A 14334-nucleotide genomic window follows, 5' to 3' on the forward strand; every position below is an offset into this window, starting at 1 on the left:
CTGAGTGGAGAAGGAATGATGCCACGGGTTCCTGCTGTACCCCGCCACCTTACGGGTGGTACCCATGGGAGAGGTCGGGCCAGCTTTATTGAGGCTGCTGTTTTAGAGCTTGAGAAACCAGAGGCGGTTTCTTTTGCCCTGACTCTGAGGGAACATTTAAAATTAAATCCAAAGAGGCCACAGAAGGGGATGGGCGGGGTGGTGTCTGAGCCTTTGAGTCACAGGAGGATGAGGTGAGGCCTCCCTGTCTCTAGCCCCAGGAAGCAGTCCCCTCATGTTCTCAAGTATCCGGCAAGCAACCAGTCCAGAGCTAGGACCAGTGGCAGAAACGTCCCAGAGCTGAGTCCATGAGGGAGACGAGGCCTTCTCATGAGCAGTGGGAGCTGCCCTGGAGTGACCAGGGCCAGCCAGGAAGGGGGAACCCCACCGTCCCTGGGGCTGGAGAGAGGACCACTCCTAGGGGGCTGCTGGAGGGGGAACCCAAGCCGGTAAGGCTGTGAAGCCAGTTGTGATCCTGCCCCCGAAGGAAAGCGGAGTCTGGACTCGGTCACTCCATACCATCTGTCCACGCTGAGCCGCATGGGACTGGCCATATCCTTCGTGTTCACTCCCCATCTCTGAAAGGTGTCCTCCTGAACCTGCCTCCGAATCGCTGCCTGCAGAACCTTGGCCTTGGGTAGCCTCATGACCCCAGGGGAGGGAAGCCATATATTCCTGCACCAGCCAGACAGCACCGCTGCACTTACCGGCGGCCAGCCAGCTGGTGGGAGGGGCGCGGTGGTTGGTGTCCCGGGCCGGCGACCCCACCAGGCCCTTCTCCATCACCACCTCAAAGTTGAGAATGAACATGATGACGGCTCCATCTTCATTCTTCACAGGTACCACATCCACCAGGCACAGGAAGCAGCTCCCTGCAAAGTGAGGACACGGGCCCCTGTGCTCCCAGGTGGGATGGACACCCCCGCCACCCCACCCCACTCCAGAACCTGAAGGGGCCTGTCCGCTTCTGACGCCCCCACGGCTCCCGAGCCCAGTGTTGCCCCCTCGTCTCGCCAGCGTCTCCTGCCCCACCCTGCCACCTCCTACCACGTGGCAGCCAGAGCCGCCTCCCTGATGGGCCACGCCAGCTTTCCCCTTCCAGAGCTCTCCCCTCCTCTCTCTCTGCCAGCCATGCGGCTCCTGGCCTCTCTCCCCGTGTGCCTTCTCCTCGCACTGCCTTCTGCTCCTTCCTTTCTTCCTGCATCACTTCCCCTCTCCTCTCACGCTGTACCTCTGCTCTTCCTCAGGCAAGACGGTGCAGCCCAGAGGGGACGCCCAGACTTTAAGCCCAGGATCTCAGGGTCCAGATCCTAGCTCTGCTGCCTAGTCACACATGCCTTTTCTTCCATGTTTACCCTACTTGTACTTCATTTTCCTCATCTCAAAAATGGGAACGATGACCATTCTCTCCTCATGAGTTGTGGCCAGTAAGTCAACACGTGCCAGGCGCTTAGTGTAGTGCCTGGCATGCACTGAACCCTACAGGTTAGCCGGCACCCTGGCCCCTTGTTCTGTTTTTGCTCCTCTTTCTCAGTCCCCAGATGGTGTGTTGCCCACAAGAAGTGCAGAAGTTGAGAGCTAGAGTTTCAAAAGCTTTACAGCAATTTGACATTGCCACAATAGCCAAGCATATGGTTTTTGCATTTCACACCAGTACTGGTCTGTAAAGAAGGCTGAGCGCCGAAGAACTGATGCTTTTGAACTGTGGTGTTGGAGGACTCAAGAGTCCCTTGGACTGCAATGAGATCAAACCAGTCCATCCTAAAGGATATCAGTCCTGAATATTCATTGGAAGGACTGATGCTGAAGCCGATGCTCCAATCCTTTGGCCACCTGATGCAAAGATCTGACTCATTGGGAAAGACCCTGATGCTGAGAAAGATTGAAGGCAGGAGGAGAAGGGGACGACAGAGGATGAGATGGTTGGGTGGCATTATCAACTCAATGGACATGAGTTTGAGCAAACTCTGGGAGACGGTGAAGGACAGGGAAGCCTGGCGTGCTGCAGTCCATTGGGTCGCAAAGAGTGGGACACAGACGAGTGACTGAACAACAAGAACTGGTCTGTAACACATTAGAAATTCACCAGAGTCAAGAAGCACTGTTTCTAGATCTTTCATCTCTGACTCTGGTGAGAGACATCTGTCTTTTTCTCTCTTCTTGACTTTCTTTCCCCTCCCAACCTCTCTCTGGCCACCAGGGCCCCTATTCCAGGTGATGTCAGTTCACCAGGCCAAATGTACCCAATATGCCTCTGCCCTGACCAGGACCCGGCCCACTCACCCTCCTCTCTAGTTAGTTCTGAAAGAGACCCTGTGGGCTTTCAGGCTCTGCCTAAGGCCCAGCTCAGAATCGCCCCCTGCAGGAAGCCCTTGCTGTTGCAACAAGAAGGTGCGTTAACATCCCATTCCTCCTCCAGGGACCCAATGGGGACCAAGCATACTCTTCATCTCCTCTTCCAGGGCAGAGACTTCTTTCCTGGTGCTCATCTGTGTCCTGTGAACTGCAGGCACCTAACTCGCCAGTGTCTGTGTCCCCTCTGACAGGCCTAGCAGCCAGAACAATGGACCAGGGAGCAGGCGCTGGCCAGAGGGCTTGGTGATGGGGTGGTGCTGATGGTAGGGGAGGGGTCAAGGATGGGGACTGGATTCTGGAGGGGCCATGGCTGGGGTGAACTAAGTCAAGGCCAACAACCTGGAGGGGCTGGCGGCTAAAAAGGCCTGGGGGGGCTATGTCTGGGGAGTACGGCAGAAGCTTCACCAAGAACCTGACAAGTCCCAGCACAAAAGGAGAGGCTGGCCGGGCTCAAGGAAGATCTGCTGGGGACAGGGCTAAGAGAGGCAGCAGAGCAGCGATTCTAACAGCTATGGGATTAATCTCGGGATGGAGATCCTCTAAAACCAAGGGAAACAGGAAAGCACTGAGATGAGGGAGGCTGGGCCAGGGGAGGGGCTGGCCAGGAATTCTCCGCCCCACCCCAAAGCCCTTCCACTCACCCAGGCCCTCATGGCTCAGCGCACAAGACCTGACCTGGGAGGCTCTGTCCGGGTCTCCCCTCCAGTAGCTGCTCCTGTCCTCTGACCTCCGGCCTCTGACATGGCCCGGCTGAAGCTCGGCCGTGGTGTTGGGAGCTGCAGGAGGCTGGGCCCAGCTGGAGACCGTTTGGCACCCAGACAGCCCGCCTGGAGTTTATGCCCTAATATGGTGATGGCCGGCAGCGGCCTGAGCAGGGACTGGCCCTCACAAGGACTAAGGAGAGGCCAGAGACCAGGAAACCCTTAGCCCTGGAGACCACCCCCCAACACCCACACCTTGGGAGTTCAGTGATCCAGGCCCTGAATCCTCATTCTCCCCTGGGAAACTTATCTAAGATAAGTCCAGAGCCTGGACCCTGGATGAACCCAACCTTCTGGATAGCCTGGGGAATTCTGCCCCCAGGACACCAGCTCAGGATTCGGAACCTGAGGCCTCAACACCCCATGCCCGCTTCAGTTGCAGATTCTCAGCCAGAGAGGCCAGAACTGCACTCCGCGGCCCAGACAGCCCAGGACCCAGACATCCCCGGATCCTGACAGCCCAGGGATGTCAGAAACTCCAGATACAAGCCCCCCTTACAGCGCAGGCCCACCCCCAGCCCCTGGACACACAGACACTCGGAGCCCCCTTGGTCCTCTCCCTTTGTCGATATTCAAGGAATTTTTCCCTTTCAAATAACTTTATAAAAGCCCTTGTTATTCCAAAAATGTGAACTGGAACCCTGCCTGATGGCTTGTAGGGGGGAGATGAGGTGGGGGGGCAGCATGGAGAGGCTCTGGTCGCTGTCTGTGACGGGACATAATGGAAGGAAGGAAAGCAGGTGGCCCAGGTTGGCCAGGGCTGCGAGAGGCTCTGCCTCCCACCACCCTGCCTGGCTGGCTGGGTCTTCTGTGGGCTGCCATGTCACACATACACACACACACCCGGCTCTTGAAACAGAACTACCAGAGGACCCCATCCCATCACTGGCTGAAATGATGGGGGGTTGGGGGATCCCTGTGGGCAGCTGAAAGTCAGCAGGCCAGGGGTGGGACACAGGGACAGCCAGGACTGGGCATCGGGCGGAGAGGGCAAATCGCCGCCTGCGGGGCGGTGTGGCCGTGACCTTCACGCAGCTCAGCAGAGAAGAGACACGGAGATTCGGCGTCCCGCTCGCCCCCAGGGAGCCCTGCGCTGGCGCACCGCCCTACGGAGCCGCGCCTTGCCCTCCGCAAGCCCCGCTCCCCTGTACTCCAGACCCTGCTCATCACTCTGCGCCCCTCCTCCCTCCGCCTCGCCCCGGCCCCGCCGAGCACCTCCGGGGAGGGAGCGGATGAGGACTTCGGCCCAGAGCCGGGTGAGGCTGCACTTCCGCCGGGGGCCGCTGGGTGGCAGGCGCGGCCCGCGCTCCCGAGGCCGCGGGGACCCGGAGCGCTGGCGCAGGACGGAACGGGTGGGAGAGGTTCCTGCCCAACCCACCGAACGGCTGTGGGGCTCCCGGGCGCAAAGGTCGCGGTTGGGGAGCACACGGTACGGAGTTCATCGGCCTTTGCTCACTGCATCAGAAGGACTTTGGGCAAGTCCCCTGCCCACCCCACCCCCCAGCCCCAAAGAGCTCGTGTGCAACATGGGGCGATGACCATGCCCCATCGCCCCATGTCACGGTCTGGAGGGATGGATGACGGAGCACTGTGAGGCAGGAGAACCCAAGAAGGTCTTGTTTGTCTGTCTGTTTTGGACCACCAGGTGCAGCATGGGAGAATCTTAGCTCCCCAACCAAGGATAGAATCCTCGACCAACCCCCCAAACCACCCCCACACCCACCTCACTCCCGCCAGGGAAGTGTGGAGTCTTAACCGAGGGATATAATCCTCGCTCCCTGGACAGAAGTGCTAAAAACCGGCAGGGAAGTCCCCAGGGAGGTCTGTATAAATGGAGAAGGAGGAGAGGGAGAGGGCCAACCTGGCTCACATGGCTGATGCCAAAGAACGCCTGACTCACACCCCCGGAATCCCCAGCCCCAGCTGTGGCTCCCAGGCTCCTCTGCCTGCCTCCTGGGCTCAGGGAAGGCGCCCTGGGCCTGGGGGGGATGACCAGGAGAGGAGAGGCAGTCACGGACTGACGCCACACAAGGACAGGTTCCTCTGAGCCTCGGATCATAAGGGCTGCAGAGGTCACACGGCTCACTGCAGGCCACTGAAAGTGTGAGAAGGGGGGCAGGGCAGCGGGAGGGCCCCGGGGGACCAGGCCTGCCCCCCGCCCCAGGTACAGCAGGTACAGCTCCTCCTGCCCCTGGGGAAGGGCACTGTCTTCATCAGAACGCAACACTGGCTTGCTTCCACCTGGTTCGCCCGTGCCCAACAGTGTACCTGGGTATCATCACTCCCCTGCCTCCCAGCCCATCCAGGGGCCCCACTCACAGTCCCAAACCCAACTGCCCACCTCTAGGCACTGCCAGCTTGGCCCCAGGCAGGAGCTGCCCTTGGCTTTCACAGGGGCAGGCCTTATCTCTCAGGGCAGCACCCGCTGCGGGGCGGGGGGAAAAGGGGGGAAGGGGAGGGCAGCAGGTGACCTGAGTGTCTTTGGACAAGCTCCCCAGAGTGTCTAGTGGCTCGTCTGCAAACTAGGTATCATCACAGCTCCTTCATCCCCCTAAAATATTCACACACATATGAACAAGACAGGCTGGGCCCCCAGCCTCCCTGGGTCGAGGAGTCAACGGAACTCCTGGTTCGGGGTCCAGGCTGAGTTGACAGACAGAGGAGTTCTGGGGAGCTGAGCCGAGCTGATCTGCCCCCATCCTCAGGGGACCGGACCATTGCTGTGTGACTGTGGCCAGGTCAGCCACCTCTCTGAGCATCAGATTTCCTCTGAGTACTGCAAGGACAAGCGACTCCGGCCCCGGGTGCCGGATGAGATGACAGATGGCCTGTGGAAGCATCCGGAGCAGCATCAAGGCCGGGGGCTGGGTCCTCATGGGGAGGGAGGCCTTGAGGAGGCAGCCGTCCTCGCCCGGTCACCGGCCTGCCTTGCTGGAGCGGGAGGAGTTGGGCCCAAAGTCACGCCGAGGGCAGGAGGCTGGGGCTGCAGTCAGCCTGTCCGCCCCCGGCAGAGGCTGTCTCTACGGCGGCCCAGGGCTGCGCAGTGTCAGGTTATATTTAGCCTGGTGGCGGCGACAGGAAGATGCCGTGGGGAGCCGGTCCTGGCCGGGGGCCACCGTGTCGCCAACATCCCTCTCTTGGGCAGTGGGGGCCCAGGGAAGGCCAGGCACACTGCAGGCCCAGGGGACGGCGCAGGGGAGCCTGAGAGGCCAGCCAGTGAATGAGTGTGTGCGTGCGTGCGTGTGTCAGTGTGTGAGAGAGAGAGGCGGGTAGCCAATCCCCTGACTCCAGGAGCTGAGTGGAACAGACCCCCACCACCACCACCACCACCAGGGAAACTCGCTGCAGAGGCCGGGCGTGGGGAGCACGGTCCAGACTCCAGCTCACATGCAAGGAGCATCTCCAAACAGACCCTCCACTAAGCCCGCCGGCCTAACACCTTCCCAGGGATCTGCAGGGCTTGATGCAGGGCCTCAGGGGGCCTCTACCTGGCATCCAGACCCCGCCCAAACCCACTGCTTGTGGCCTGTCTGTGCTACTGTTCCCCAGGGTGGCTGTGATGGCCTCACGAGGAGAGCTCTTTCTAGAAAAGCCCCGGGGACGCATCTGTAAACTGGGAGTCACAGCCCTGCCCTGTGCCGCAGCAAGGCCCGGGAAGGTGAAACCAGGCCATGTTTATCTGGGGGAAGCTTCACTTTACGGGCGCATCCCATGCCCCTCCTCCCTGAAGCCTCTGCCCTTAACCTCCCTCCTCCGGCTTCCTGGAGCCTGGCCCTCCTCAGCCCTCCAGAATCCCCTGTCCCCAGCCAGGTTGCATGCTCAGCTGCCCTCCCAGCCTGGCCTCCCACCGAGACTTGCCGAGTCCCAGGCCAGCTGGCCTCAGAGCCCCCTTCGGTGGACCCCAGCTTCACAGACCCTCCCACTGCTCACAGACACACCTTGCCTCCCTCTCTCTAGGTGCCCAGAGGACCCCCTCTACCAGAGCTTTCTTGATGGCTCCATCCGGGCCACAGGGATGTTTCTCATTGAAAGCTCATCTAAAATGATTGAGATCAGTTCCTTCCCTCAGTTGTGTCCGACCCTTTGCAACCCCATGGACTGCAGCACGCCAGGCTTCCCTGTCCATCACCAACTCCTGGAGCTTACTCAAACTCATGTCCATCGAGTTGGTGATGCCATCCAACCATCTCATCCTCTGTCATCCCCTTCTCCTGCCTTCAATCTTTCCCAGCATCAGGGTCTTTTCCAATGAGTCAGTTCTTCCCATCAGGTGGCCAAAGTATTGGAGTTTCAGCTTCAGCATCAGTCCTTCCAATGAATATTCAGGACTGATTTCCTTTAGGGTGGAGAGGTTGGATCTCCTTGCTGTCCAGGGGACTCTCAAGAGTCTTCTCCAACACTGCAGTTCAAAAGCATCAATTCTTTGGTGCTCAGCTTTCTTTATGGTCCAACTCTCACATCCATACATGACTACTAGAAAAACCACAGCTTTGACTAGACGGACCTTTATCAGCAAAGTAATGTCTCCGCTCTTTAATATGTTATCTAGGTTTGTCTAAAACTATTGGGCTGGCCAAAAAGTTCATTCTTTTCTATCTGGCCAACTCAATACATCTCTAATGTAGGAGGTAACTGTACCCTGGCTTCTTGGGGAGGGCAGCTTTCTCCCTCTGCCCAGAGCCAGAGCCCTGAAGCCAGGGCTAGACTACAAGGGAAGTACTGGGTAGGCAGATGTCTAGTTGATCCTGGGCTCAGGGCAGGGACCCACGCTGACAGCAGGTGGGGACAGGGCTGTCTCCCTCACCCTTTCAGCTCCCTTTCAGATCCAGGGGCACTGACTGTCCTTTCCCAACAGGATCTGCTCATTTCAAACCCACCCTGAGTCTGGACAGCAGTCAGAATTCCCTAGAAATTATTTTCCCCCCTAGGGATTCTGATGGGAAGAACTGACTCATTGGAAAAGACCCTGATGCTGGGAAAGATTGAAGACAGGAGGAGAAGGGGATGACAGAGGATGAGATGGTTGGATGGCATCACTGACTTGATGGACATGAGTTCAAGAAAACTCCGGGAGATGACTGAAGGACAGGGAAGCCTGGCCTGCTGCAGTCTATGGGGTCACAAAGAGCTGGACACAACTGAGTGACTGAGCAACAGGTGGCATCTTCTGCTGAAGTGTAGGGTTTCCCTGGTGGCTCAAAGGATAAAGAATCTGCGTAAAACCCGAGAGACCTGGGTTCGATCCCCAGGTTGGGAAGATCCCCTGGAGAAGGGAATGGCTACCCACTCCAGTGTTCTTGCCTGGATAAGCCCATGGACAGAGAAGCCTGGTGGGCTACAGTATACAGGGTCAGAAAGAGTCAGACATGACTGAGCAACTAACACTTTAACACTTTCTGCTGAAGTGCTGTTCTAGTCAATCTAGTCAACAGTGAGCACAGAACACCGAGGCTGACGGCCCAGAAATCTGGGCAAGGAGGTCGGGGTATCTCTGAGCCTCAGATCCCCACCAACCCCTCTTCATGAGGACCCCTACCCCAGCTGGCACAGGAAGCAAGGGCACACAGAATCAAGGCCCACTAGGACAGCTGGGGTCTCTGCCCCCATCCAGGGCTCAGCAAGCTTCTAGAACAGCTCTCCCACCTGGCTCCTGACATACCCTAGAGGGCCTGTCCCAAAGGTCACCCAATCAGGGAAGGGCTGGCTTTTCAGTCATTAAATGGAGACTTGCACCCCTTCCCTGACTTGCCCACCTCCCAGGACTCCAACAGACAAATACATGTGCATGTGAAAGCCTGCTGAAAAGGCAGCTGGAACGTTCCCACGTCGACACATATGGCAATGACCCAGACATAAACAGAGAGAAGCAGTGTTATTCAGATGATAGGATCATCTCCCTAAAGGACCAATAAAATCAACAGATAAACAATTAGAACTAATAAGAGAGCTCATCCAGGGAGGCTGCCAAATACAAGATCAGCCCATGGAACATACAGCATTTCTCTCTACCAGCATAAAGCTATCAGAACATGTGTGTGCTAAGGCGCTTCAGTCGTGTCCAACTCCATGTGGCCCTATAGATTAGAGCCTGCAAAGCTCCTCTGGCCATGGGATTCTCCAGGCAAGAATCCTGGAGTGGGTTGCTGTGTCCTCCACCAGGGGAATCTTCCCGATCCAGGCATCAGACCTGTGTCTCTTATGTCTCCTGCATTGGCAGGCAGGTTCTTTACCACTAGCGCCACCTGGGAAGCCCATTAGAATAAGTAGCCAAAGATAAGATCTCTTTTACAACAGCAACAAAATCTGAAGTATCTAGGAAGTGACCAAGAATGCACAAGATCTCTATAGGGAAAAAAAAAAAGCTTTAAACTAATACAGGATGCAGAAATAATCTGATAAATGGAGAGTCACTCCAGACTCTCAGAAGGGACAGATAATCTAAAGATGTCAATTCTCCCCCAAATTAACCTATAAAACCAATCTAATTCCAGTCAAGATTCTAGTGGCATTTTTCTTCCCAGGAACTTGATAAACTTTCTCTAGAGTTTGTAAAGGAGAAGATAGGTCCTCAAATATGTGTGTCAATCTTTCAACAGAACATGGAGGGGACTTCCTGGTGATCCAGTGGTAAAGCATCCGCCTGCCAGTGCAGGGGACGTGAGTTCAATCCCTGGTCTGGGAAGATTCTACATGCTGCGGGGCAGCTAAGCCTGTGTACCACAACCCCTGTGCTCCGCAGCAAGAGAAGCCACTGCAATGAGAAGCCTGTGCACCTCACCTAGAGGAAGCCAACACACAGAAACAAAGACCCAGTGCAGCCAAAACGAAATAAATAACATTTTTTAAGAAAAAAGAACAAGGAGGGAAGATGTGCCTTTCCAGATACCAAGACATACTAACTGCCATACTTTTAATGGGGTTTTGATGCATGAACAAATAAATACTTGAAACAAAACAAGAGAGCTCAAAGACAGACCCATAGACACATGGGGAATTAACCAGTGATAACAGTGGCCCCACAAATCAACAGAGAAGAATAGGCTGTTTACTGATGTGTTGGGAAAACTGGCTCAGCACACGGAAAAAAAAAATACAGCTTGATCCCTATTTGACACCACAGACAGAGGTAGGCTCAGGATAGATTAAAGACTCGACTGAGTCTTTAAGTGAAGAGAAAAAAATGTAGATCTTTGCAGCCTCAGGATGGTGAAGGGTTTCTAAAAACTTCAAAAGCATAAAGAAAGCTAAAAAGATCTGTGAATTTGCTTGTATCAAAATTAAGTATCTTTGTGGGATAAATCTGACAGATGACTGAATGAGAGCAGATATTTGCAATATCTTGAGTCAACAGGGATTAACATCCAGAATACGCACTGAATATTTAACTGTATGCATTTGTATTCCCAGAATCCATAAGCAATTCTTACAAATCAACAAGAACAAAAGACAGCAGTTTCATGGAAACATGAGCCCAGGATATGAGCAAGCAATTCACGGGAAAGAAACCGGAACGGTCACTTACAAGATGCTCGGGACTCAGGATTCGCATGAAATCAAAGAAATGCAAATTAAAGCAGTAAGATATCACTTTCACCTATTACACTTGCAGAAATTAGCAAGGTGGCTAATGCCAAGTGTGTCAGAGATGCAGGGGAATTCTATGCTCTGCTTAGGAGGGTGGTGTTAGCTGTAGCCCTGCTCACACACAGCCTGACAGTGCTGGGTTGATTAAGTGTCCACATACCCTGTGATCCAGCAACGCCACTCACCCCTGGGGATAAATCCCAAAGATGTCCTCACATGAGTCCAAAAGGGGCCACGCGTGAGGATGTCCACTTTAACATCCTTTATCGGGACAACCGCAGAGCCCTCCCCAAGAGGGGACAGGTAAAAGGAGCGGGGAGCACACCAGAGAATATGGGGCCCTAGACTTAGTGTCAAGCAACAAGCTGGCTGGACTCAGAGGCGGACTCCCGGGCAGCAAAAGTGAACACCAGAATACAATACACAGCACATATCATTTACATAAATTAAACCTATACGCAGCTAGACAAAACACACATTCTGCAAGAACATATGCAAGCAACACATTCACAGGAAGTACATTTGAATGGCTGCCTAAGGGAACCGTAATGGGACTGGGGACTGAGAAAAACGGAAAAGAGGAAAAAACCCATGAAAAGAGAAAGAGAAGGACTTCCCTGGCGGTCCAGTGGTTAAGAATCCACCTCCCAATGCAGGGGGACACAGGTTTGATCCCTGGTCGGGAATCTACATTTTGTTCTATTAACCCAAATGTCCCAGGGGCTCTGGGCCTATTGCTGCCCCACATGGCCGTCTGGAAGTGAGGTGGGAGTGGACTCTGGTCAGAAGCGGGGATGGAGGGGTGCAGTCAGTGAGGGCTTCCTGAAGGTGGTGGCTGGGGGTGGGGGTGGTGTCTCAGCCCTGGGAAGAAAGAAGAGTCTGAGAGATAGATCCTGGAGGGGGAAGGCCCTGGTAGGGGGCAGGTGCAGTGGATGGGTGGATGGGGCTTGGGGAGGACAGGGCAGTCGAGACTGGGTGGGAGGAGGCAGCCATGGGGCACAAGAGGGTCTGTGCACAGGGTGTGGTGAGGAGCACGCTGGGTGCAAACCAACAGGCTTCACATCAGAAGGGGCCACAGAGATCAAGCTTGGGGGTCCTGATTCTTCTAGGCCAACGTGATAAGCCAGACTGGGGTGGGGACCCAGTGCCAGGGCCTGGATGGCCCAGAGTGGGCAGTGGGGTTCTGTGCAGGGCAGGACTTGAATGGAAAGAGGAAAATGGCTGGAGCTCCCACTCAGGCCCCTGCCAGCTGCTTGATTCCCCTTAGCCTTTCTGAGTGAGTCTGGCACCTGGGGAGGACCCCGCTAAGGACCACCTTCCCACAGCCTGCGTCCCAGCTTGCAAACGGTAAGTGCAGTCACAACAGCGAGGGTGCCTGCGACACTGCCCCCTGCCCCAGCTCAGCTCCCCCCACCCAGGCCTCCTGGGTCCATCTCTGGGAAGACTGAGAATCCCCAGATGCCATCCCTGTTCCCCAACAATGACGCCCCCTCCCCCGCACAGCAGGACTAGGGGACTGGCTGCTCTAGGTGGCCACCTCGGGCCACGTCTCCCTAGCCCACCTCCCTCTGGCTCTGATAGCCTCCGCATGCTCTTAAAAGGTCCCTCCCAGCCTCGGCATTCTGTTATTCTAAGGCTCTTCACAGAGGGAGCCACCGCAGCCCAGAGATGGGAAGTGATTTGTCCAAGGTCACACAGCCCGCCTATAACTCAGCCAGAGTCTTTCAATCATTCATTTGTTCAGAGAGCAGGAACTCAGCTCCCTATGTGGCAGACACTCAGTCACAATGGGGCACGAAAGAGGCCGCCGTCTGCCCTCCCAGAGCTTACAGTCTAGAGTGGGGGCATCGGACGCGGCAGCCTCCCCGAGAACTGTGAGCCGGGGAGATGGGGGTTAAGGAGAAGACGACACCGCCTGGCCCTCAAGGTGCTTCCAGCTCAGTACACACAGGACCGAATTCGGAGAGGGGCCGGATTGAGGCCAACCACGAGGCACAGCGGGAGCTCTTTATGGGCCCTGGGCTAGGGACAGGAAGGGGCTTTAGGGGGACAGTGGTTCACCCCAAGCCTCCCCCATACTCAGCACTCATGCCGGGTATCCTTCTGCATCCCCTCTTCTGGCCCTGACCCCATGGGCGCCTCCCCCCACATCAGGGGGGAAAGTGTCAGTGAAAGTCTTTCACACTGATGGTGAGCCGTGTCCACACTCCTCCCCGCTTACAGGGCAGGGGTGACGTGAGAGAAAGTTTCGCTCTCCACCCAGGCGAGCAGATCCCAAAGGGAGGCCTTCCAAGCCCCCTCGGGAGGATGTTTAACTGTGAAAGGACCGTCTCAGGCTCTTTGAAGCCCTACCTCCCTGGAAGCCACCTCTGGGCAGAGAAGAGAATGAGGCTCACCCTGTCTCACGCCCCCCAGCTGGCCCTCCTGCTGCCCACGGCCCCCCTCCCCAGAGCCCAAGGCCACCATCAAACTCTGCTCCCATCCCAGACGCGCTCTGCACAAATATTTACATAGCTCCTCTCGGGGGCTCCAGCAGACACAACACGGAGAAGCCGCCCTCCCGACACTCTCCAGACCCCAGAAGAGGCCAGGAGTGGCCCACATCCTCGGTGGAGGCAGGCCCGCCTGGCCCCCAGGGTGGGGCTGGGACACGAAGCCCCCCACGCCGGCCAGGGCACCCTGCTCCGGCTCCGGAATGATCCCTGTCTGGAGCCGTGGAGGGAAAGGGCTGCTGGGCTGTGATGCAGCACCCCCCGCCCAGCTCCCAGCCACCATCGTGCAAGGGCCTCATCTGCCCGACTCCAGCCTGACCCAGGCCCTGATCAGAAGGCCCAAGGTGGAGGGGGGCCCCCAATGGCTTCCCCAGCCCCCCAAGAAAAGGGCTGTCTGTGTCTAACCTCACTCCTCTTGGGCTCAGCCTGGTCAGCTCCATCTCAAGGACACAGAACACAAACCCAGGCACCATCCTCCATCTAACCTGCCTGCCAGACTCAACCTACCCCAGGGCTCCCTCACCAACTACCCTGAGTGAGGGGAGTCTGAGGACCTGAGGATTGCAGCTTGGAGGGGACGGGGTGGCAGGGAGCAGGTGTCTGAGCTTGGGGCCATGATGGAGAAGGAGGTGTGTCACAGTGAGGAGTCGGCCGGCCTTCAGGGACCAGGGAAGAGATAATGAAATAGCCCGGGATATGGCTTCCCAGGTGGCTCAGGGATAAAGAATCCACCTGCAGTGCAAGAGACATGGGTTCGATCCCTGGATCAGGAAGATCCCCTGGAGGAGGAAATGGCAACCCACTCCAGTATTCTTGCCTAGGAGAATCCCATGGACAGAGGAGCCTGGTGGGCTAGAGTCCACGGGGTTGCAGCAGTTGGACATGACGTAGTGACTAAACCACCACCACGTGGCCAGTCACAGGAGGCCCAGAGGAAGTATCACTGGAGCTAGGGGTGCCTGCACAAGCACCTGAGGAGCTAAAGTGTGAGTCTGGGGACCGCAGACCAGTAGGCATGGGGCCACTTCTGGGGTTCTGGCTCACCACGGGTTCTGGGGACCCTGGGGAGCATGCTGGCCTTCTGATCCCCACCCCTCCCCCAG

The 14334-nt window shown here is 56.6% G+C and overlaps 1 protein-coding gene across 1 annotated transcript in view; it reads right to left on the bottom strand.

Moving 5' to 3' along the window:
* KCNH2 (potassium voltage-gated channel subfamily H member 2) overlaps positions 1-14334 on the bottom strand; it is a 35913-nt gene that overhangs the window by 14589 nt on the left and 6990 nt on the right. Inside the window, 1 exon segment of the mRNA XM_070368882.1 lies at positions 747-911. Coding sequence (XP_070224983.1) covers positions 747-911 — 165 coding nt within the window.

This window comes from Bos mutus, chromosome 4 (assembly GCF_027580195.1).
Source record: "Bos mutus isolate GX-2022 chromosome 4, NWIPB_WYAK_1.1, whole genome shotgun sequence".
Taxonomy (NCBI): domain Eukaryota; kingdom Metazoa; phylum Chordata; class Mammalia; order Artiodactyla; family Bovidae; genus Bos; species Bos mutus.